This window comes from Phyllostomus hastatus, unplaced genomic scaffold (genome assembly GCF_019186645.2).
Source record: "Phyllostomus hastatus isolate PE091 unplaced genomic scaffold, TTU_PhHast_1.1 phas_contig_150, whole genome shotgun sequence".
NCBI classification, from domain to species: Eukaryota; Metazoa; Chordata; class Mammalia; order Chiroptera; family Phyllostomidae; genus Phyllostomus; species Phyllostomus hastatus.
This window is the reverse complement of record NW_025333611.1, coordinates 19,595,348-19,619,676: the sequence shown is the minus strand read 5'-3', so window position 1 is coordinate 19,619,676 and position 24,329 is coordinate 19,595,348. Positions and strand designations below refer to the sequence as shown.

The 24,329-nt window shown below is 45.0% G+C and overlaps 1 protein-coding gene across 2 annotated transcripts; it reads right to left on the bottom strand.

The window, feature by feature from the left end:
• Positions 1 to 10,994: 10,994 nt before the first annotated feature.
• On the bottom strand, positions 10,995 to 21,096 carry LOC123809169 (zinc finger protein 300-like). 2 transcript variants are annotated; one of them, XM_045824048.1, is made up of 6 exons: positions 20,987 to 21,096; positions 20,185 to 20,282; positions 19,563 to 19,606; positions 14,909 to 15,035; positions 14,577 to 14,672; positions 10,995 to 13,422 (listed from the first exon to the last, which is right to left on the bottom strand). In XM_045824048.1, the coding sequence occupies exons 2-6, from the start codon at positions 20,213 to 20,215 to the stop codon at positions 11,864 to 11,866; spliced, it is 1,857 nt and encodes a 618-aa protein (XP_045680004.1). In that variant the 5' UTR covers positions 20,216 to 20,282; positions 20,987 to 21,096; the 3' UTR covers positions 10,995 to 11,863. The 2 variants fall into 2 exon arrangements, with proteins under 2 accessions (XP_045680004.1, XP_045680012.1); XM_045824056.1 differs by having other exon boundaries at positions 14,909 to 14,993.
• Between the last annotated feature and the right edge of the window lie 3,233 nt (positions 21,097 to 24,329).

Below are 24,329 nucleotides of genomic sequence, written 5' to 3'. Positions count from 1 at the left end.
TGTGTGTGTGTGGGGGAGTTCCGGGGGCCACATGGGGAGGCTGGGGACGTAGAGTGGGCCTTGCATGGCAGAGTGAGGGGGGGGGATTTGATGTGCCCTTTTTGGTAGTGGGGGGAGCCATTACAGGCTTCTGAACCGAGGCACAATGAGATCTGTGATGCACTTCATCAATGTGAATTAGGGCCGGACCTGTCAAGAAAAGGGGTGGATGTGAGACTTGAGGGCGGATGCGCAGCTCTCGGTAACTCCTTTGTCAGAGCGGGTGGAGTGTGGCTGGGCCAGAAACGTAGCCGCCCTTTTCCTTCACATTTGTCTCCTCCTTACCTCCCACTCTTGGACTCCCCACGGGCTGCTGCCCTTGAACTTAAGATATCAATCTGTAGTCATGGAAAAGCACCTCCATCAGAAGCTCCCTGCTCTTTTTTACCTTCTGCTGTGTTCCTTTAGGTGCCAGACATCTTCCTGTTTCTTATGTAAACCTCCTTCAGCCCCTGAGACCACCAGGGGAGGGTTCTAGCGGTGCTCCGGCCATCCCAGCTGGGACACAATGCACAAGAGCTGTCCCTGATCGTTGAGGCAGAGGACAAGAAGAGCCCAGGGGGAGACCTAGCAGAAATATAAAAAAAAAATGGGGCCAGCTGCTTGGGCCCCCGCAAAGCAGTTAGTGCCCCGAGGCTCACTGGAAAATGAATTGTATTTGGGGGGGCTGGGGGGAAATGAGCCACCATTTGGAGGCCTTGCCACAAGGAGGAGGCTCCTAGTGCTTCCCAAGTGTTTCCTGCGGGTGATTTCAGAGGTTCCTTGGATGTCAGCTCCCATACCCCCATCTCACTGTTCCAAGGCCCTTGAAGGCACACCGGCCATCCCATCCATTCCTGAATGCTTACAATGCAATGCAGGCAGCCTGGTCTGTTTAGGACGTTTTTAACCAATAGAAAGGCCTCCCTCATCTGAGCCATCACCTCTCTCCCTGGTTTCTGCACACCGGGGGCCGAGCAGCGTGTCCTGTGCACGTGTGGGACTGGTTAGCAGCTGCCAAGATGTACAATGTGCATTCTCCTCGGCAGTGGTTTCGCTTCTGGGAATCTGTTCTGCAGACATACGGACAAAGGGGTATAAAGCAAAGGCGTGTGAGGATGTTCACCGGTGACCTGCAGGAGCGCTCTCTCTGACACCGAGACTGGCTGAGAAAAACGTGAACCACCATCACGCAGACACCATCGAAGGGATTCCTGCATCAAACAGGAGACTGGACTCTATAACTTCAGAGGGGCTTCCCATTGTGAGCTCATGAGTGATTCGTCTAGAAGAAGAGGAGGAGCAGACTTTCTGGGCTCACTCATTTTCTTCTGCATTTGTTTCTTTTCCCCTGAGCATAGGTCAGGGATATCCACGGAGAAGGGCATTGAGATGAGGTCAGAATCGGGAAACGTTTTATCATCCCCACATATTCAAGGTCACCTCTTCTGGGCATGCCTCAGGAGGTGTGGGGGGCACGCAGGAATCCGACAGCCCTCCCAGGCAGACTGTGCTTACCGAAGTACACGCTGTCTTGTGATCACAAAACGTACAGAGTCGGAAAAAGGGGCCACGGCGGGGCGGCAGCAGTAAGGAGAGAAGCAATGGCAGATGCGGTGGACACAGCGTTCGCCAAGTCTTTCTATCAGGAAAGATCAGCGTGGCCCTAGCAGGAGCGGCCTTCATGCGTCAGGCGGAAATAGAGGCAGCACGATCAGGGCAGGGACTCGTGAAATGTCCCACCTATGAGGTAAGGCCTTACCATGTCAGCAGCGAGTGCTGTGAGCACCTCCTCATCCCCAGAGGACAATTCCACTGCGCGAGAAATCGTGCAGGGGCTGCCAGTCTCCCCCCAGAGGGGAGCATGTGTGTGGCACCTGGAGGAGCAGAGACAACTCTCGAGCCTTGAAACTGTCCAGCTGCAGCAGTGAGACTCAGCATCGCAGCCTGCAGACTGAAAGCGCAACAGCTCAACAGGATGGAAGCTGGAAGGTCTCCCAAACCAGTGCTGCCGCCCAGAGGGAGAGAAAGGAAAATGACAGAACTCCCAAAAGAAGGCGTTGCCATCACCCTGCCCCTGGAGAGGACAGGGCGACCCTAACATCACCCTTCCACTGGTGCTGCGCCCGCCCTGAACCGTTGGAGGTGGAGAAGAAGGGGAAGGCCAGAGAAGCCCAGGAGGCAGGGGACACAGCTCCCCCTCCCATGGGAAAAATAATAAATAATAATAACCATCAGCCTCAGCTTCACCACAAAGGCATCTGGGTGGGCTGGTGGTAGGGGATCAGATTTCTCTTCCCTCCTTACTTTCTTTTGTGCAAATTAAGCATTTTGTATGCACGAGCATTACCCATCCATCTTTGTCTTTGCTCGTAGCTTAATTGTTGTGCATTGTATTGAGATAATGCCAAAAATTTTTTGGAAAAATTTTGGCTGAAAATTTCCCAAAATTTTTTTAAAGATTTGATTTACTTATTTTTAGAGAGGGGGGAAGGAAAAGAGAAAGACAGGGAGAGAAACATCAATGTGTGGCTGCCTCCTCTATGCCCCCAACCCACAACCCAGGCATGAGCCCTGACTAGGAATCGAACCAGCGACCTTTTGATTTGCAGGCCAGCACTCAATCCACTGAGACACACCAGCCAGGGAAAATTTCCCAAACTTGATGAATGGTACAAACTCATAGATCCAAGAAGCTCAGTGAACCCGAAGCACATGAACCATGAACAACAGAGAGGGTGGGGGAATAAATGCTCTAATCAGCTGCGGCTCTGCAAACACAGGCAGCCTGGGAGTCAGGCAAACCCACTCAGTAGAAGGTGTTCATGACCTCCAAAACTGAAGAGAAAGATCCAGGGCAAAGCCAGAGAGATCTGCCCTAAATGCTCCTGAATCAAACTTCACAAACTTCGAAAGATGCAACAGAATCTATGCTGTGATGCAACAGTAATCAAGGAAATTCTAAAGCAGCCAAGGTGAAGAGGAATACTACATACGGAGGAACCAAGAAAGGAATCACTGCAAACCTCTTGTTCCAAACCACGGAGGTCATTAGGAAGACAGTTTTACAGGGTTCAAATGTGAAACATTTCTATCTAAAATTTTGTACCCAGCAGAAACAATGTTGCAAGACACTTTGATTCGGTTTCAGATGAAGTCTTTCAAGTTCAAGCATTTTTAGGATCCCTCTGAACATGAGTAGAGCTGTGCTGAATTGTTTTTATATTCAGCATCAGCTATCACACACACGAACACTTTAGCTTCTCTAATTCCGTAAATATAAAAACATTAAAAAATTTTTTGACTGTTTGAGTCTCTTTTTTTTGGTGAAATATCACAGGTTGTTGGAATGAAAATACGAATTTTGTGTGCACTACAACTGAGATTTTCTCCATAGGCCTCTTAATTTAGTAAGAATGTAGTTTTAACGATAACACCAATATTTTTATCCATACTACCATCACAAAACATATAACTTTATATTCAACGTTAAACTTTTGAGCTGGATTTATACTTCCAATTCTGTCATTTGTTTCATCGTCTATGAAATGAAATTCCAAAATCATTCCTTTTACTATGTGAAATGAATAAAAGAACCAAACTGTTATTAGAATTCACTAATTTTCTGGTAGATGCCCCTAATGACATGGGTAGAACTTGGCCTTATTTCAACTCTTGGCAAAGTCTTTCCAGCGAAACAACAGCAGCACCAGGACCTGCTCAGGAAAGCCTGCACCAGACAAAGGGGCACATCCCTTTCAGAAGGACAGCGACGAGGCCTCAATGAAAGGACGTGGCCGCGAAGTGGCCTGTGCCCCCCTCTGCTGCCCCATGTGTGATGTGAACAATGTCACAAACATTTCCTGTAAAAAGTACATACATCATCAAAACTCTCTTTAAAAGGAGTAAAGTTAATTATGGAATATTAAATGTAAGCTTCTAGGAGTTTTTGGGGGTTTTTTGGTGGGGGGTGGGGCTCATTGTTGCCAAATGAGAAAAATGCTTAAGCAATTCAATAGCTGAAGGCTTGTACATTTAGTAGCAGCCGCCATCTCTAGTGTTCAGATGACTCTCTTCAACTCTGCACACAGTAGGACCACTTGGCCTCTACTGACCATACACATCCCATCACAACTGACTTGTCGTTGCCCACTGAGAGTCCGGAGCAGCCTGAATGCACTGGCAGCTGCACAAAGAAAGGCCCAGCCCCTTGCTTTGGTCTGACGCCACCATGCAGGCCTTTCCAGCCCCAGAGCTCCTCATGGGAAGGGATGAGCCTCCCTCTCGCCGCAGCCTCGCAGTTCACCCTTGCTCTCCCCACTGCCTCCCTAACACCCTCCTCCTGCACTCCAACGTCTCCTCTGAATCTGCCTCCCAGACAACTTAACCCCAAGACCAAGAGCCTGTGTGACCCAGCACGCTACATTTCTTGAAGGCTAAGAAGAAACAGTGCAGGCGAAGGCTTGCCTGGGAGCTGAAAGGGTCGCCTGGGGCAAGGTGTTCCCGCTGAAGCTGCCACGCAGCAGCCCGGGGAGGGGCAGAGAGGAGCCTGGGCCGGGGCGAGGCTGCCATAAACACAAGGACGCACAGGTGACTGGGAGCTCCGAGACCTGGGTGCTGGAGAGCAGGAGAGACCTGGGGGAGGTGGAAGGAGTACTTACGTTCCACCCTGACTTGTATTTCAGCCGCTGGCGGCTAGGGGTACAAAGATCTAGCAGTCTGTTCTGTGGACAGGGAAAGGAACACCCATAGGTAATATAAGCTTACAGAAAGGGCCATAGTAGCCAAAGGATTTCTTAGGTTGGTTGTAATGCATCAAGGCGAACGGGATTTTCTTTAAATCATGTGACGCTACTGTTAGAGATGTTCCAGTTAGCCTGAGAGAATATCTTGTGTTCAAAGAAGCTTATTTGTCAGACAAGAGGTATTTGGTTTGTGATCTTTGTCATTCAATAAAGGCCCCTCCCTTGCAACTCTCACAGGGATTGTACCAAGGCAGCTCTCGCTTAATCAAGACACATCCCCACGCACAGCTTAGGGGCTTTCACAGGAGCTACAAAGAGAAAGTTCAGGATTGGTCTGAACGGTGACCTTCGTGTGCTCCTGTCTCAATGATCTTTTGCTCTGTAACAGCTCACCCTCCGATTCGTGGCTGTTGCAGTCAGTAACAGCTATTAGCGTGGCTCATGAGTCACGGGTTAGTGGGGCCCACACGGATAGCTTTTCTCTATCTACATGAGGTGGACGGTGTGTCTGCAGTCATCTGAAGTCTCACCTGGTCTGGAGTGTCCAGGATGCACCCCCTCACCCACGCCCCGAGGCTCAACTGATTTGGAGTGTCCATGACGGTGGGCATTGGTGCCGGCTGAAGGCTGGGATTTCATGTGGGGCTGTCAATCAAAGCCCTTGGATCCTCCCTCGTGTGACAGCTTCAAGTGGCTCCCTTAGGCTCCCTTAAAAGTTTGGTGGTCTCAGGATAATCTGGCTTCTTCTGTGGAGGCTGGACCCTAAGAGTGCAAAACTGGAAGTGGTCATGTCCTTCAAGTGAGAGGCCAGGGAAGACACAACGCCACTCACGTCACATTCTACTGTGTAAAGGGGCCGCGGGGCCAGATCAGATTCAGGGGGAACTGTGCATCGACGTGAGCGGCGGTTACTGCAGACTTCCGACCCGTCCATGTCCAAGCAGGAGGGCTCACAGCAGTGACCCTGCCCCGCTCCTTCGCCAAATGTCGGGCATGTGGGAGTTTTCGTTCACACACCTCTGGATTAAGAGAAGGCACATCTGAAACTTGTGCCGAAACTATCAGGAGACCCTGAGCTTTGAGCTTTAGGACAAATGATGGAAATTTTGATTGCTTCCCATAGGGAGAGAGCGAGGATATTTTTTACATTAAAGGAAGGAAAATGAGTATTTATAGATCATATGTAATATTAATATTAAATATATGATATACTAAATAATATATAGTATATCTATAACTAACATAGAACATTTTAGAAAGCCCCTCTAAAATGACTGAATTCTGAAGAAGCTGTTTAAGATGAACTTGGTGGATGCCAGCAGTGATCTCCCTCATGGACTTGTTTCAAAGACCAAATAAATTACTGTTTCTAAAGGATCTAGGCTTGTGACAGGCACATAGTAGTAGATACTGTGCAAATGCTTGCTAGATAAATCCTTTCCATTTACATCAAAAATAGGACACAAATATTTAGCCCCACCATAAGTCCCTAACTCCCTGAATTCTAGCCACAGACCCCTGAGGGCCCCATGGGCCCCCGGTTAGGGTCCTTTGGTCAAGAACAAGTGAGGCATTGGGTGAATGCCCCCTCCCTTTTACGTCCTCATTGTTTCTGCCCACACCCCTGCTAGGGTCTGAATATTTATGTGTGTCCCTCCAAATTCACATGTGGAAATCACAAACCTCCTGGTGCCAGTGTTAGGGGGCCTGGAGCCTTGGGTGTGATTAGGTCATGAGGATGGAGCTCTGAAGAACGGAGTTAGCCCCTTACAGAAGAGCGTTCTCCCCAGGATGGGACCGTGCTGGCACCCTGACCTTGGTCCTTTAGCCTCCAGAACTGTGAGGATTAAGTGCAGGTTGCCAATGGGTCACGCTATCTGTGGAACTTGTTACAGCGGTCCAGGTGCACTGAGACACTATCCTTGCCTCCTGCATCAGAGGAGAACGGTGACCACACTTTCCCTCTGCTTGGAACCCCTGGCCATCCCACTTCACCGAGGACTCAGTGCTGGACGGCACCCCCATTCCTTGTACACAGCTGTGTGCCGAGACACAGCGCCATCAAATCCTTTGCACACAGCAGGTACTTATCAGTCTGTGCCCCGCCAGGCCCAGACCAAAGTTGGGCAAAGGGGCAAAGGCAGGGGCACCGTCCCAGTTACAACATTACCTGCTGATGCTGAGAAGGGCGCTGGACTTGCCTAGAGGTGGAAGGGAAAAATTGACCCGAACCCTGGGAGACAAACCCCACGGTGAGATTCCGTTTCACTGGTGGGTGCCGGGACCTCCCGTTTCACTGGCCTGGGCTGACTCGGAGGTGACGGTAGCAAACAGAAAGGGCGCTGAGTGAAAAATACGGAACGACACCCACGGTGTTTCCATAATTTCAGAGTCCGTCGGGAATCCATAAAAAAATAGTTTAAACTTTGAAGGGGAAATGGGAAGGCATGAGAACTTCTATGTCTGAGTCCCCAAGAGAAGGCCAGAGGGTGAGCCGCTTAAATCAACGAGGCTGACCTCCGGCTGCTGCTGTGTGACATCGACCTAGGGACACAGTGACCGTGGCCTTGCTCCCACTGAGCCATTTTTTAGCTCTTGTGTCATCGGAACTTTCTTGCTGTGTTTGATGTGGCTGCTCACTTCTTCCTACTAGAAACTCCTTGGCACCACGCTCTCCTGGTTTCCTTATTTCCTTGACCGTTCCTTCTCTGTTTCCTCCTTGAGTCCCGCTTCTTCTCCCTGACTCCGGTGAACTCACCCATCTTCTGGTTTCACCCACTTCTGTGCTGAGGGCTTCCCAGCTCCACCGCCCGCCCAGCTGTCCCCCAGAGCCTCAGAGCCTCAGAGCCTCAGAGCCAGAGCCGGACACCTGCAGCCGGCTCCCCCACCAGCCACTGTCAAGCTTTGCCACTGGCTGCTCTGCTCACCTTCAGCTGCGTCTCCCTTTTGGATGCAAGGGAACACGTTTTTGTTGATTGTAAAGACCTCACTCACCTCCTGGGACAGCCCCTAGAGTGAGACGTCAGCATGCAGGCCATTTCACTGAGGGCACATGGTACAGCCTACCTGCCGTTGAGGTAAAAGGCAAGCAGAGCCCAGAGGTTAGGACTCAGCAGAAACTCTGGAAGACGGGGCCAGGCCGCTTTGGGGGAGGAGCCAAAGGCTGCTTCTGCAAAGTCTTTGGTGCTGAGACTCATGTGGAAAACATGTTGTATTTGGAAGGCCCTGGAGGAAAATGAGCCACATTTGAGGTTTTCCCAAAGCCGAATTTCAGAGAGTCCTTAGATGTCAGCTTCTCTAATCTCAGATCCAATGTTGTAGTGCCCTCTACAGAATCCTGACCGCTACACCTATTTTTGTTTTTTTTTTTAAATATTTTATTTTTTTAATTTATTTTTAGAGAGGGAAGAGAGGGAGATAGAGAGAGAGAGAGAGAGAAATATCAATGTGCGGTTGCTGGGGGTTATGGCCTGCAACCCAGGAATGTACCCTGGCTGGGAATCGAACCTGGGACACTTTGGTTCCCAGACCGCGCTCAATCCACTGAGCTACGCCAGCCAGGGTACACCTATTTTTGAAAACTTGCTACTCCAACCCAGTCAGTCTTATCTGGTATGGGTCACTTTTAACTATGAGAAAGCACCGTTTTTTTAAAAAAAAGATTTTATTTATTTTTAGAGAAAGGGAGGGAGAAAGAGAAGGAGAGAAACATAGATGTGTGGTTGCCTCTCGAGTGCCCCCAACTGGGGACTTGGCCCAAGACCCAGGCATGTGTCTAGACTGGGAATCAAACCAACGACCCTTTGGTTTGCAGGCCAGTACCAATCCACTAAGCTACACCAGCCAGGGCAAGAAAACACTATTTTTAACCATGATCTGTCTCCCCATGACAGCAACTCACTGATTCTGTACGTCAGAGGCAGTTCAACACACTTGTGCGCACATGAACAATTCGCTAGTAGCTACTCCAATGTAAAACGGGCATACTCCTTTGCCAGCAGTCTCGCTTCTAGGAATGCATTCACCAGCTATAGAATAAAAGTGTGTAAAACGAAGGTAGATGAGGATGTTCACTGCTAAACTGTAGTTGGTCTTTTTTTCCTCATCAGCTCAGAAGAATTACAAGTGCTTTGTCGTGGGTCAGGCAAGGCAGATAGGTAAGTACCATGAGAAAGCAATCGAGTAATGTTACAATGACCTGGCTGTTTTCCTCCTTGGATTGTGATCTCCATGGGGCACTAGGTCAGCTCTACTGTGCGGTGAACTGATGTCTCCTGTGGGAAGAACCACCTGCTGCTTGCCTACTCCATGCCAGCTGTGGCACCTGGCACTTTGCAGTCACATCTGCTGCTCCTAACAGTTTTATTATGGTCAAGGCACTGTCACCTGCCTTCACCGACAAAGAAAACGGAGGCGCAGAGGATTGGCGTGGGCTGTGTCTGTCATCAGAGCTGGGGTTCCAAGCTACATCTGACTACATAACTTGTGCTCCCTGCCAGATATTGGGTCACATCTTTTACTTACTAATATAATAAGCAAAAATGGATTCCTTTTTTAAAAAGAATGTATTTTAGACTTGTAGAAAAGTTGCAAATATAATAGTGTCCTGAAACTACTATAAAGGACACATGGACAAAACCAAGGGGGCGGGGGGTAGAAGCAAGGGAAAGAGGCGGGTTTGGCTGGGGTGGGGGTGGGTGGGAGGAAAATGCAGATGACTGTAATTGAACAATAAAACAATTTAAAAAAATAGTGTCCTGATATCCCTCACCCAGCTTCCCCTCACGTTAACATCATACATAAACAGAGCATAATTACAAGAACTAAGAGATTAACATTGGTACAATATTATTAATATTAAATTCATATTTGAATTTCATCAGTTTTCCACTGTGTTTTAAAAGCCCCTTTTCTGTTCCAAGATCCTCTCCAGTATCTCAGGCTGCATTAGGTTACTTCTATGTAGAGGTCTTAAATTTTGTGATTACATTTATTTTCAGTGTTTTATATTTTTTATGCTAGTGTAATAGTATCTTTAAATATCGAACCTGGGACACTTTGCTAGTTTGTTGAATTACTTTATTTAATATTAAAACTGCATAAAGCAACTAAACTCCTTTAGTTCTAATATTTAATCAGTGTGTTTACTTTCCTTATACACAATTGTATCATCTACAAATAATGTTCATTTTACTTTTTCCTTTCTGACCCTTGGGTCTGTCGTTTCTCCTTGCCCCCCATACACTGGGTAGCCCCTCTAGCAGAATGCTGAAGGGAAGGGCAGTGTTACACCTGTAGATGCTAATTCTGAAGTGGGGTTTTTACAGAAACCCGTGACTAGATCAACGAGGCTCGCTGGGGGCTGGCGGGGAGAAGACCGAATGGGAGGCTTGCGAGGTAGGGCTGTGAGTCTGCTGTTCCGTCTCCGTCCCTCTCCATCCGCTGTGTGCGCGCCCAGCAGGACCCCTTGTCCTTCTCAGGCCCTCGGAGGAGCCAGCTCCGACATCTTCCATGAGGAACCCTCTGAGTGGCTCAACCCATGGAATGTCCCCCAGGCCTTCTTCCCCGGGCCTGCAAGGTCAGTGGTCCCTGGTGGCAGTCACCTCGGCTCACTGTTCACAGTGAGACCAGGACGGGCCTGCACAGGCCCCCACGTCCCGGTGAGGTGTGCCCCCTCCCCTGAAGAGGTTCTCACCTAGAGGGGCCCTGTCTTTCCACAACCGACAGTTCGGCCATGCAAGAAGGGGCTCAGGAGAGCAGGAATGTGAAGGATTCAACGGGAACTAGGTGAGCATGGGTAAACTATGTTCACCCACACTGACACCCTCACCCTTGCCAGGTACGCTCCTGGTGGGGCACCTCCAGTGTGGGTCCTCATCCGCAGCTGCTTGTGGACACACAGGTGAAAGCACAGGAAGGAGGGTGGGAAACATTTTAGAGATGCGATGTTCCCAAGTCTATGGCAGCCATGATTTCTCACCCCAAGAGCTTTCCTCTGTAAGTGCCCTTGGTTCTCAGGGAGAACAGCTGAGGCCACAGGGCAGGGGACAGAAAGGAACTGAAGAGACATCAGACGAGGGTCTCTATGTGTGATCACCACAGTTTATATAAATAAGTGCAGGTAAAACACTACAGTAGGTACAATAAAATGTCACTTTACCATACCGGTAACCAAGGCCACCAGACAAATGACAGTAAAAGGAACCAGTCATAGGAATGAGATATCAAAACGAGGGTGTCTGGGATACAAAGCAAGTTCAGATGTGTCTTGTAAACATTAGTCTTAGCATTCTGTTGCAGCAGGGTAGAGAGTAAAGACTACAAAGAACTAACATTAACTAAAACTGTGTTCTGCATTGTACTTTTATTTACCAATAAGAACAAATATTCAGGTGGGTGAAGCAGGCTTGCCTGAAGTCACACCATCTGCATCGTTGAGCCAGGATTTAAACCCAAGACCATTTGGTTCTGTGCCCAAGTCTTTCCCCCATTCCAAATCCTCAGTGAGGTAGAAGAAAAGGGAGACCTGGTCCAGAAGCATCAATTTCAAGGTCCAGGGAACTTCCAGAGATATAGGTGGACTTACACATTTGAGATAAGAAAACACATAAATAGCACCTTTATTAAATTCAGTTAACCTACCTTTCCATCTTCATATAAGAATTTTACATGTATCTTTAGGGGTCAAGCTAAGTCCCTCCTTAAAATGCAATTTCTAGGAATTGATTTTTCTTTTTTTACTCAAGCTTTCTTCATGTCCTTTATAGGCCATGGCTGTATAGCCAAAATTATGATAAGCCAATATTAGCAATTTCACAATGTCTGGTTATTGTTACATGGTATAATAAAGAATATGTAACTTGATAACATTCTGTATACATAATTTGTTCTACTGACCATTCAAATCATAGGTTAAAAAGCTTTACATACCATGATGATTTAATTTTCCATCACTGCTGAAAGAATTAGGTATCATCACACTATAAACATGAACCCTCTTGTAAAATTTTACATATAATATGCTTTTCACAAACTTATCAAATTACTCAGGATTCTAGTATTTATTAAGGCTTGAGCTAATACTGAAGGCTTTTCTGCACTCAGTTCATTAAGGTTTTCCCACTGTTGTGAATTCTCTGGTGCACAGTGAGCTGGGACTTCTGGATGAAGGCTTTCCCACACGCAGTGCACCCATAGGGTCTTTCCCCAGTATGAATTCTCCGATGTAAAACCAGGTCTGACTTCTGGGAAAAGGCCTTCCCACACTCAGCACAGATGTAAGGCTTCTCTCCCGTGTGAATGCGCTGGTGTCCTGGCAGGTGGGACTTCTGAGAGAAGGCTTTCCCACACTCAGTGCACACGTAAGGCTTTTCCCCTGTGTGAATTCTCTGATGTCCAATGAGATGCGACTTCTGACAGAAGGCCTTGCCGCACTCACTGCACCTGTAGGGTTTCTCTCCAGTGTGTGTTCTCTGGTGGATGATGAGCTGTGACTTGCGGGAGAAGGCCTTCCCACACTCAGGACATGCATAGGGTTTCTCCCCAGTGTGAACTAACTGATGTGTGATGAGTTCTGTCTTCCTGCTGAAGGCCTCTGCACACTGAGCACACTTGTAGGGTTTCTCTCCAGTGTGGATCCTGCTATGTATGATGAGGTGGGACTTCTCACAGAAGGCTTTCCCGCACTCGGCACACTCATAGGGCTTCTCCCCAGTGTGAGTCCTGTGGTGGATAATCAGTTGTGACTTCTGGGAGAAGGCCTTGCCGCACTCCCTGCATTCGTAAGGCTTCTCCCCAGTGTGGATCCTCTGATGTATAATGAGGGGTGATTTCTGGGAGAAGGCTTTCCCGCAGTCACTACACGCATATGGTTTCTCCCCCGTGTGAACTCTCTGATGTATAATGAGGGATGATTTCTGAGAGAAGGCTTTTCCACATTCAGGACATTCATAAGGCTTCTCCCCAGTATGAGTTCTCTGGTGTACAATGAGGTGAAACTTCTCACTGAAAGCTTTCCCACATGCATTGCAATCATAAGGTTTCTCTCCACTATGAATTCGTTGATGTACAATAAGCTGTAACTTCTTAGCAAAGCCTTTCCCACATGTGATACATATACAGGTCTTCTCTTTAGTTGCAGTATCCTTATAATGAATAAGGGATCGTTTATTGCTGAAAAGGTTTCCACACCGGTTACCATCAGAGGGTATTACTACTTTTTGAATTTTCTCAAGATCAGAACTGGACACATCATGGCTAAATGATTTTCCGCATCCAAAACTTGCATCAGGGGTTTTTCTTGAACTAGTCTTATCACAACGAGGTAGGTCAATATTAGATTTCAAGTACGTTTTAAATGCTTCATAGTTACAGGGTCTTTGTCTTGAAGTATCTGGCTCTATGAACTCTTCAAACACTGTCCCCAAGGTGTTATATTTATGGCCTGACTCCACAGTCACCGTCTTGTTTCTGATAACTGTAACTTGACTGGAAAGTCTGTCTTGGTTTTCTGGACCTCTCTGCCATTGGCCATCACCTGGACATACTTTCAAAATGGAGCACACAGAACCATCCTTTGTGACACCTTTCAGTGTCTTATTATGGAAGGAAAAGGACCCCAAAATACATGACTGGGGGTCATCAGGGCGATGCTTCCTGTCTGAAGAAAAGAAAGATACATAAAACAATCATGAAGAACACTAAACAGGGCAGAGAGGCTGAAACAAATAACTGATGTGACATAGGTGGCGAACTCAGAAAACAGGGACAGAGACAGGCCATCTCGTGAGACTGCACAGCATACAGTGTGGTCAGGTGATGGAGAGACAAGGATGTCAGAGATATATTCACAGAAAAGCTAGACTTTAAGGAGATAGAAAAGTATCTGGGTTATTATCACTCTAGCCTTGGATTATTATTCTAGAATCCTCCCAATTCCCCCACTTTCTGAATGAAAATATTTTTCACCTTTTGAAATCATTTACTTTATAAATCATTTCACACACACACACACACACACACACACACACACACACACACAAACTATCCTGCTGCTACTGTCTGAATAAACAAGGTCTCTCTGGTACTCAAAATAATTTAACTCTCCTCAGTCTAAATTCCTAATTAACAACCAACACAAACAACAGAAAAAAATGGATTGTGATGTTATGGATTCAGTATCAGATTCACACCAAAATCCAACCTTGAACTACACGTAGCAAATAAAATGAGCAAGGTTCACCCAGAAGAGCCACATTCCGTAACTCACATACTCCCCTTGACCACCACCACCACCACCACACTCCGGCAGTGTGCCTTCGCCCTCCTACTTCGTCATCATCAATACTTAGCATCTTTCAAAGCAGCTACTGCTGCATGCTCTGAAAAATGCCTTCTCAAATTCTGTTGCATCTCTTTAGATTCTAGTTTTCTCTTAACTTTTAAAAACAGTAACTATATGTGATATTTAATTTTGTACAGCCATGCACCTGGAAGTCTTATCTTCTAAAGTACAACCTATGTGCCCTCTATTGCCTAGTAAGCCTTTTCATAAAAGGCGTTTACACATATATATACACATACATACATATATATGAAAGAGTGAGAATCAGCAAGAAATAGCTTCCCCTATAAAGATTCACAATTATGTAATTGATTATTAGTTGAATGCCTACCAAATTCTCAGCACAAGAGCAAAAAAAAGGGATTTCAGTAAGAACAGAAACATAAGCTTCAGGCAAAAATCAATGACATAAAACAAAACAAACAAACCGATATTTTAATTCCCTTGTCTCCCATCTGCTTGATTTTTACCTGGAAAAAACCAATTTGATATGTCTCTCTTTATGATCCACGGATCTTCTCCTTGTTCCAACTTGGAGATGACGTCTGGTTTGGAAACCGGATGCCCTATTAAATGGAAAGGAGGAGTTGGGACACATGGCACTGAAGGAAGAAGGGAAGGTGCCGTTCAAGTCTGTGATGAAGTGGTCCAGTTGGCCCTCAGCAGAGTAATGATCTCCACTTGGGAAGGTATGAAGATCATGGAAGTCATTACATATGTCAGGAACCACCGAACCACAGTGGCTGCCAGGGAGAGGCATTTGATTGTATGAATCTGAGTTATGCAGGGAAGCCGTTCTTACCCATGGAGACCAGGTGGCTGTAGTTCTCCAGCATCACGTCCCTGTACAGGGTCCTCTGAGCGGGGTCCAGTTGCTGCCACTCCTCCTGGGTGAAATCCACAGCCACATCCTTGAATGATACTAACCCCTGTAACAGTATATTCCTGTTCAGTCTGAAGTGATCCTTCTTATTTCTGCTATACCATGCAATACCATACCTACACCTACTTTTGTATCATGATATTTGGGGGAAACAATGAAAAATCCTTTCATTAGCAAGAAGAGCTGAACGGATCAGGAAAACAGAAGAGGTAAGTCACAAAATGCCTACCTGATCCAAATGGTAATTTAATATGTGATAGGGGCAGCATTCAAATAACCAGGAAGAAAATGGAGTATTCAATGAACAGTACTGAAAAAAACTGCACAGTCAACTGGAAAAGAATAATGTGGAATACATGTGTTACAGGCTAAACTGTGTCCCCTGAAAACTCCTGCGTTGAAACCCTAACCCCCAGTGCTGCAGAAAGTCCCCTTATTTGGAAATAGGTCACTGCAGATGTGATTCCTTATATATGGTCATTAGGGCGGATTCCAATACACTATGACTGATGTCCATACAACAGGAGAAATTAGGAGTGACAGACAGACAGGGAGAGGAGATGATATGAAGAGACACGGGGAGAGCATGGTCATCTATGATTCAAGGAGAGAGCCTTGGAAAGATCCCCCCTCCCGGCCCTTCAAAGGCACCAGTCCTGCTGGCATGCTGAATTTTGACTTCCGGCCTCCAGAGCTGTGAGATGATAAACTCCTGCTGCTGAACCCACCCTGTCTGTTGTATTGTGTTATGGCAGCCCCTGCAAACTGACACGCCGTATCTTATGTCTTAGAAGACTGAAAGAATACAGTCTGGATGGAGCAAATATCTCAACTGTAAAAAATACCCAAGGCCACAAAAGTAAAAAAACAAAATGATTTTTTATTAATAATTACAGAGGAGAGAAGGCCTTTTTCAGTATAACATTTAGAGACTCACAGAATGTCAAAGTGCTCGAAAATCATAATCTACGCCTCCTCATTTTATAGAAAAATACCGTAGTTTCTCCTAAATCTAACAGTTCTAATATATACATATACACTTAATAGCTAATAATATCATTAAATACATCAACTGAAATAGAAATACCAAAGAATGAACTTATGAAACATGTGGAAAACATTCATGAAAAAAGCCCCCCACAACAATTGACCAGCCGCCCACAACAAATTATTGATCCAGCATTAAAATAAAGGACTCGGGTAAGTGTGGAGCCCAAAAGATGTTTCTGGAGGCAAAAGTGACTATTTTAATTATGTCATCATTACTCACAGTAGTTGTCATCTAACAGAAGTTGAGTGAGCTGTATTATTTTAAACTATTTTTCAGGTTTTCTCTTAAATATTCCATCACTAACAAATATTACTTTCAGAATGAAAACTAATTAAATACTGTTTCAAATATCAAGAGTCCGCTACTCACAAAGCCTCCTTTGGGTCCACTCTTGAATATACAAACAGTCTCATTTCAGTCTTATGGTTTCTCTCATCCTGCACCAAGTCCCATATTCATATCATCAAGCCGCCAAGCATTCAGTTTATCCTCATAACAACTCAATTAATGTTCCCATTTTACTTTTGGGAAAGCTGAGGATTACAGTGCTTCGCTCACTGCCTGCCAGAGGCTACCCACGGAGTACATGGTTGATTCAAACTTAGACTTAAAAGCAAGTGCTTTGATTCAATAGCTTGGGCTCCTGACCACTGCCTCCTTGATACTGTAAATAAGCCCTTTATGTTTCAATGCTTTAATACCATCCTTAGTCAAACTTTCCATGAAACACCCTCCACTTTAGTTTCCCTCCGATTCTCGGCCTTCCTAAAGTCACTCTGCTCTTTCTACTTTTGCAAAATGCTGTTTCCCATCCTCAACCAACCTCCCTCGTGATCCAAAGTTCAACAGTCTTTTAATCCTACTCCCAACTTCCTTATAAAGCTCATTGCTCTCTCCCCTTACAGTAACAGTTCCTAGCTCTCAGGTCTATATGTCAGTGTTGATTTCCACATCATTAACCCCATTGTTCTCCCTCGCTCCTCTCAGAAAAGAACAATGCCTAAATGTCCCTGAGATATTCCACAGCTAGCCAGTGCATATGACAAATATCAGGTACCCAAGAAATCTTTGGGTATCCTTTGCTACAGAGGAATGAGTGAAGATGATAGAGAATAAAAGAAAGTTCATTTTAAGTTAAAAATATTTTTGTGTATCAATCAATTATATTCTTTTGATCTGAAGAACAATAACATGAAAAAGATAATAAATATGGAATGTAGAGGAAATCTATTCTGATAGAAAAATTTATACAAGTAGATATAATTCTAACATTCTGGTTTTGTTTTATTATTGATATTTAAATGGTTCAGTTAACTAAATATATATAAATCTTGTTACTTTTGAGAAACATATCATGCATAATCAGTGCGAAATTGTACTTTTGTCATCTACAAATAATTTTTACAGCTTGGACGACTGGGAGAATGGAAGACATGGGGGAAATGAATACAAAACTTAGAATAGCCAAGTTCAAAAAGTGGTTTTCAATAATATATATCTAATATGTCCAAAATGTGATTTTAAACATGTAATCAATCTTTAAATTACTAGTGAGTTAAAACTGTATCTTCAAGATCCAGCACGTACTTTATACTTAAAGCATGTTTCAGTGCAGACTGGCCAGTTTCAAGTGCTCAATAACTGTATGTGGCTGATGGCTTTGTGTTGGACACATGGCTCTAAAGTTATGACATCCAGGAAAGAAAAAACTGTATCTTTTCACAAGAGAACTCAGTCATTAAACTCTTCTATAAAAAATACATAAGGACTTCTAATACAAAAGCTGATTGAAAGATTGACAATAATAATGATGATATAATAACAACAGCTAACATGTAAAGATAGAACAAACCATCCCCAGTTACATAGTTCTGAGCATGGTTGTTTTTTCCTCACTTAATTCTCACAACAACCCTATGAGGATTACAGTCCCCATTTCACAGATGAGGAAACAATCCCAGTCAACCAGGCCACAAGGAAATATTACACATCTGCTCGAATAATAAAGGAGAATGCTAGGTACTGGCATGGGAAGTTATTAAAAATATACACAAAAATCATGCCCTGGCTGGTATGGCTCAGTGGATTGACTGCCAGCCTGTGAACCACAGGGTCACTAGTTCCATTCCCAGTCAGGGCACATGCCTGGGTTGTGAGACAGGTCCCCACTAGGGGGCACTCGAGAGGCATCCACATATAGATGTTTCTCTCCCTCTCTTTCTCCCTTCCCCTCTCTAAAAAAAAATTAATCTTAAAAAAAAGGTATACAAAAATATATTGGACAATGGAGTCAAAAATCACATTGCAGACAGAATGTTTACTATGACATTATTTTTCCAAAAGAAAAGTGCAAGAATATGTGCACTCACATATTTGTACTTTCACATATACACACTTGCAGTTATACGCATATCAATAAAAGGTTTGGAAGGTTAAAAACAAATGATTAAAGCTGCTATCTCAGGAGGAGCGTAGTTTAAAGGTTAAAGGTCTCTCAGCTTTTAATTTTTATCTTTTTATATAGTTTAGAATTTTTGTACCAAGTATTTAGCAAATGCTGACAAGGAGAAAAATATAATACAGACTGTCAAAAGAGGAAGAGCAGGGAAGGCACTGGCCTTGAGTTGAACAGCAATCCTACAAAATCACAGGACAGGACGAGGAGCATGGGCGTCCTGGCTCTCCAGGCTTTTGACAGATAATTATAACTTAAGAACTGCTTTTTGAGAGAAATCTATTTTTTGGAAGACTATTCAAAATGTACGCATCCTATGTTATCTAGATTTTACCAGCGGATGAAGCAGACAATCGGAAGCCTCTGCATCAAACTGGTCCTCTAGAGCAGAGATCGACAAACCTTTTCAGGAAAGTATACGTCTTCATCATTGCAGGCCATGCAGTCCCTACTGTACTTGCCCAACCCACCACTGGAGCAGAAAACAGACCCGGACAATACGCAAACAAAAGGCACGGCTGCACTGCCCATAAAACGTTGCTTATAAAACGTTGGGTTTGTCCCAAGGCAACAGTTTGATGTCCCTAGCTCAAAAAGATAAAGTTCAAGGAGTTTGGCTCTGACACTGATCCCTTCCCTCTGGAAGAGATCATTCTATGATACAGCTACAAGAAATCTATCATGGCATTTACCACAGGAATGAATGTTGGTGAGAACACTGTATTCTATCACCTAAACACAGACCTATATATAAAAGGAAGCTTTAGCCGTATGTGGCTAGAAATGATCTCTTCCCATGGAAAATGTATCTGCTTTCTCTTTAGAGGATTGCAAATTATGTAACTGACGTCTGCAAGAAAGATCAGAAAAATTGGTACATCGGTTTTTTTAAATGGCTCAGGCCAGGTTAGCTACATGGTGACCTAGAAACTCTTTCTAGGTCCTGATCTTTATTTTGGCTATTGTACCTTTTCCCTAATCCAAATTTTAGCTCTTCTTACTTTTCCATTTGATTGTATGGAAAACCAAAGAGGCAATTTAAAAAATTAAAAACAAAAGCAACTCACCTGGGACTTCATCGTTTTCTGCAGTCTTCTCAAAGGGCAGATGCCTGAAAAAGCAAAACCATTGATCGGAAGGACGTTTTCATGGACTAGACGCAGACTGCAGCTTCCGCATCCACCGATCTAGAAACCACGCCCACCAGAAGTTGTAGGGATGACAGGCCAACCTGGGGAGGAGGCTGCTTGGCTCTTACAGACTGGTCGGCAAGCACATGTGCAGGAAGTCCTCTTGTCACAAGAGGACTCAGAGCTCACACAAGGTTTCTGAATTGTATGGATGTAAAGATGTTACATATTGATCTACTAACAACTTACCTTTCCCCCTGTGAACCAGCCATTATATTTGTAAATGGCTGTCACAAGGCAATACACATGGGTAGGTCTGCATAAAGATTTAACGGTAGATGGAGTCCCCTGGCAATTAGAATGGTAATGACCAAATGGAAAACTAAGGAATGTATTTCTTTATTCCTCAGAAAGAACCAGCAGCTGAATTCCCATTCTCTATTATATTTTCTCTCAACTCAGTAAACTCTCCTGCTAATCAATATTCATGGACCTAAATGTTAATTTTGAGATGTTTTCTGTTTAAATGTTTCTTGTCTCAGTGGAGAAAGGTACATACCTGGTAAATTTTTCTCAGTCCCTGGAGTCATGCAGACAGGACTGAACTGCTTCAGAGGAAGTGAGCGCCCATGACAGGGAGACTTTATCAAGTTATATCTGGAAGGAAACAATCCAAAAACATAATCATACTAATCTCTGGGTGCCCAGCAGGTGCTCAATAAATGTTTCTTGAATGAAATGTAAAATGATTTCAATAAGCTTAGAAAGAGGTAGGACTAAAAAGCACACTTTTCATAATAATCCTATTGTTTTTGTTTGATGTTGTTTTAAAATAGTCATTTCTTTAGGGAGCGCCGGATTAAGGGCGCAATAATCGCTCCAGAGGGGGGCTGACTTTTAAAAACCCAACAGCTGCCTATGACCTGTGAAAGTTTTAATGTGTGTAAAAACCTTTCCCAATAAATCGGGGCTCACATGATGATGACTGCTCCTTCCAAGTCCCTGGATCCTCGGGCCCATGGATCACATATCGGCCAGAACTCCCCTGTGCCCATCACATCACTGACCACCACGTGGACGCCCCCTCCCCCCCCCGTCATTTCGACCTCAGCCCCCGCACCCATCACCCACCTCAGTCATCCCCACCAGTGTGTCCCCCTACGTGTCATTTCTGACCCCACAGACAACCCCATCACTGGCACATCACTCCCCAATTACTACTCTCATAGCTCACACCATCCCTGCCTCGACAAATGAACCCAGCACCAATCCCACATTCCTTTTCCATCACGACTTCTTAAACCTCCAATCACTGACCTCCAAGGGCCGCTCCCTTCCCACTGCCAATCCAAAACACTCACCGCACGAATCAACCCTCAGACCTGCGGTTCTGTTATCAGGTGCCGAAACGCCGGTCAAAGCTTAAACCGGGACAGCTGTCAGATCGACAGTATTGAACTCTTGCGCTTCCTGACGGGGTGAGCGGAGCGCGAGGCTTCTGAGCTTGCGCTGATCCCTGCTGGGTGGTTCCGCCCACTTCGCGTCTCAGCGGCTTTGTTCAGGAGGCAATGTGGCTGCCGCCATGCACTGTGTGCCAATAGGGGCCGCCATGTTGAGAGTCTGTGCAGTTCCGTACACGCAGGAATCCTTTTACAACGAGCCTGTGGTTGGGCTGCACCACCAGCGGCGACAGGAGGGGAGAGGGTGGGGGAGTTGACGGAAAGGAGGATTGTACCAATCCATAAGGTGCAAGATTTGTAAAGAGACTTTACAAAAGTACTGGGAAGAACTCTGAGTGCTATGTCCTCTCTTAGAAGACTGCGTTTGGTGAAAGAGGAAGGAAGACTTTGGAATACTAAAATATTCTCATTGACTCTATTTTACATGTTTGTAAATGGTAAAGGCCTATAGCGGGAGGTTCTACTTGCTGAAAGGGATGGAGAGGCGGAATGGTACAGTCCCCTTGGAGACGGTTCCACTGTGGGAACGGGGTCAAAGTGATGGAGGAGTCGGAGTGGCGGGGCGGGGAAGACACAGTCAAAATGAACTTTATGCTAAAAACGATGAGAAGGAATACTCTAGGGAAAATTCCTACTGCAGTAGTAAGCGGCAGAGGCCGACTAAGGAAAAAGAATAACTGAGAGACAAGGAGAAGAAGACGGGCACAGAAAGAGGAATGCGAAGTGGAGAATCAGACACGAGGAGACAGCAGGGATAACAGGGGCAAAGGTCAAGCGAGAGAGAGGGGAACAGAAGGGCACAAATGGGAGGCACAGGGACAGAAGTGGGAAGCTAAGGGACAACCCAGGAGGCTCAGACAGCGAGGGAGACTGAGACAGGGAAAGGGGGGAGTACAAAAATAAAAGAAAAAAAAAGATGATGAGGTTAGATTTCAGGGTGAAAAAACTTAACTTGATTAAAAATAATGAGCCAATAAGACGCCATTGTTATTATCATCTTGAGACTTTACATCAAGCTTTTATACTTTAGAAAAATGAATGTTAAACTGGAGTTTCATGTGCATAGATATAATTTGTATCACCAGTTTCCCTAGAAACCATGATTTGGGGCTTATGTAATTAAATGAACAGCAATTTTACATTTAGCAGTTTTATTTCTCATGTCAAAAACAAATCTAGACTTAGATAAGGAGAGGTTTTATTTAAAAAGATAATCGCAATAGGGAGACTCCCACCTCAGAGATCTGTAAGCATCTCAAAATCAAACAGAAAAAGGCTTTTCTTTTATAGAGAGGGCCAGGAAGGGTTGGCAGGAACTTTTAAGAGGTGGGGTGTACAAGCGGCAAAACCAGGGCACATCAACAAGAAATGTTTCTGGAGTCCCTGGATTCTGAGACTAAGCTATGCAGGGAGGCTGTTCACACACACTGCTCCTTCGGGGTGTGTTTAAACTTGGGGGCAAGGCACAGTTTAGGGACCTGTGGGGAGGAAAGAGGCCTGACAATGTTTGGTCAAGACAAAGAAGAGGGTAAGAAATGCGCAGTTGTGATCATTCACTTCAATGTAGACTTCCGGTTACGTCAACACTTATTGCGTGCCCTGTGCTAAGACAGGGCCCTGTACAGCCACTGTGTTAGGCACTAAGGGTGCAGTAATTATTCATTCAGACTCTCGAGGAGTAATGCCATGGGAAACACAGATTTGGGAAGTAGTCAGACCGTAGAGAGCCTGGTAGGAATTGTGAAACTTTAGCTCTTAATCCTGAGAGTGATGAGCAGCTATCCTTCTGTAGTATTGCATTAAAAAGTAAGTTGAAGGAGAAGTCCCTCATGATGAAATAAAAAATGAAGCCACAATAAGATACTGTTTCTCATTTATTAGCTTATAAAGAAAAGTATGCTAACTTTGGAAACAGGAATCAGGAATTCTCATGTTACTGGTAGGACAGAAAAATGGTGTAGCCCCTCTGTAGAGGGATTGGCTAGCAAAACCACATGTATTAATATTAATTATTGCTGTGCAGTGGAGTTGCTGAAACTTAGCTCTTTGAAACTATAAACATTCAATGTCTCATGGTTTCTATGAGTCGAATCTGGAACAGCTTCAATGGAATGGTTCAGGGGGAGTCTCTGATGAGCTTCAGTCATGCCGTCAGACTAGCTGCAGTTATTTTAGGACTCAGTGGAAGAAGTAGATGCTTCCAAACTCAAACAAGGGGATGACAACAAGCCTCAGAATACCAGCTTCCAAGCTCAGCTCCCCACCGTGGAGGCTTTTCCTCAGGCCATTTGATTATCCTCATGACATGGTGGTGGCCTTGGTTCTCCCCAAGCCCACCTGGTGATGTGGTAGCTGGCTTCGACCAAGGCCGAGTAGTCAAGGGAGGGAGAGAGAGAGGGAGCACTCAAGACAGAAACCACAGTCCTTTTATAACCGAAATTGGAAGTGGTGATTCATTACTTCTGTATTGTTTGCTAAAAGTGAATGGGAATTGAGCTGCACCTCTTAAGAGGATTATCAAAGAACATCCTGGTAGATTCTATTGTCTTTATTTTACAAAAGAGAAGATGGGGTTCACAAGCATTAAGTGACTTACCTGAGGTCACTCCACTAACAGGTGCCAGGGCTGGAGTCCAACTCCATCCACTGTTCCCAGAGCCGGGGTCCCTTACACTGCCCTGCACTGCCCATGCGGTCTCCATCCTCTGGTCAGCTTGGCCCGAGGGCTGGAATAAAGGGAGACCACCCCCTCATTCAGTCTCAGCTGGAAATGTGTGCATGGGGCAACCGAAATATTTCACTGTTCTGGGCATGTCTGCTAATGACTGCAAAAGCACTGCGAGTATTGCTTTTGGGGGGCTACAAATAAATTTTAGCAAGTAGATAACTTTACAGATACAGAATCTGTGAATAATGAAGATCAGTTATGTATATGTTGACCTTAAAAATAAAAAGCAAATAATAGAATACACCATCAAATAAAATATTACATATAAAGGGTGTTATTAATTGTCTGTGTATTGAAATGTAGCCACTTACCCAAAATTTAGTGGCTTAAAACAACATACATTTATTGTATCAGTTTCTGTGGGTCAGGAACTGCCACATGAATTATCTGGGTCGTCTGCTGAATTCAGGGTCCTCCATAAATGTACAATCAAGGTACTGGCCCAGATCTGGGTTCCACTGAAGGCTCAACTGGAAAGAGATCCAGTTCTAAGCTCAACTGGTGGCAGAATTCAGC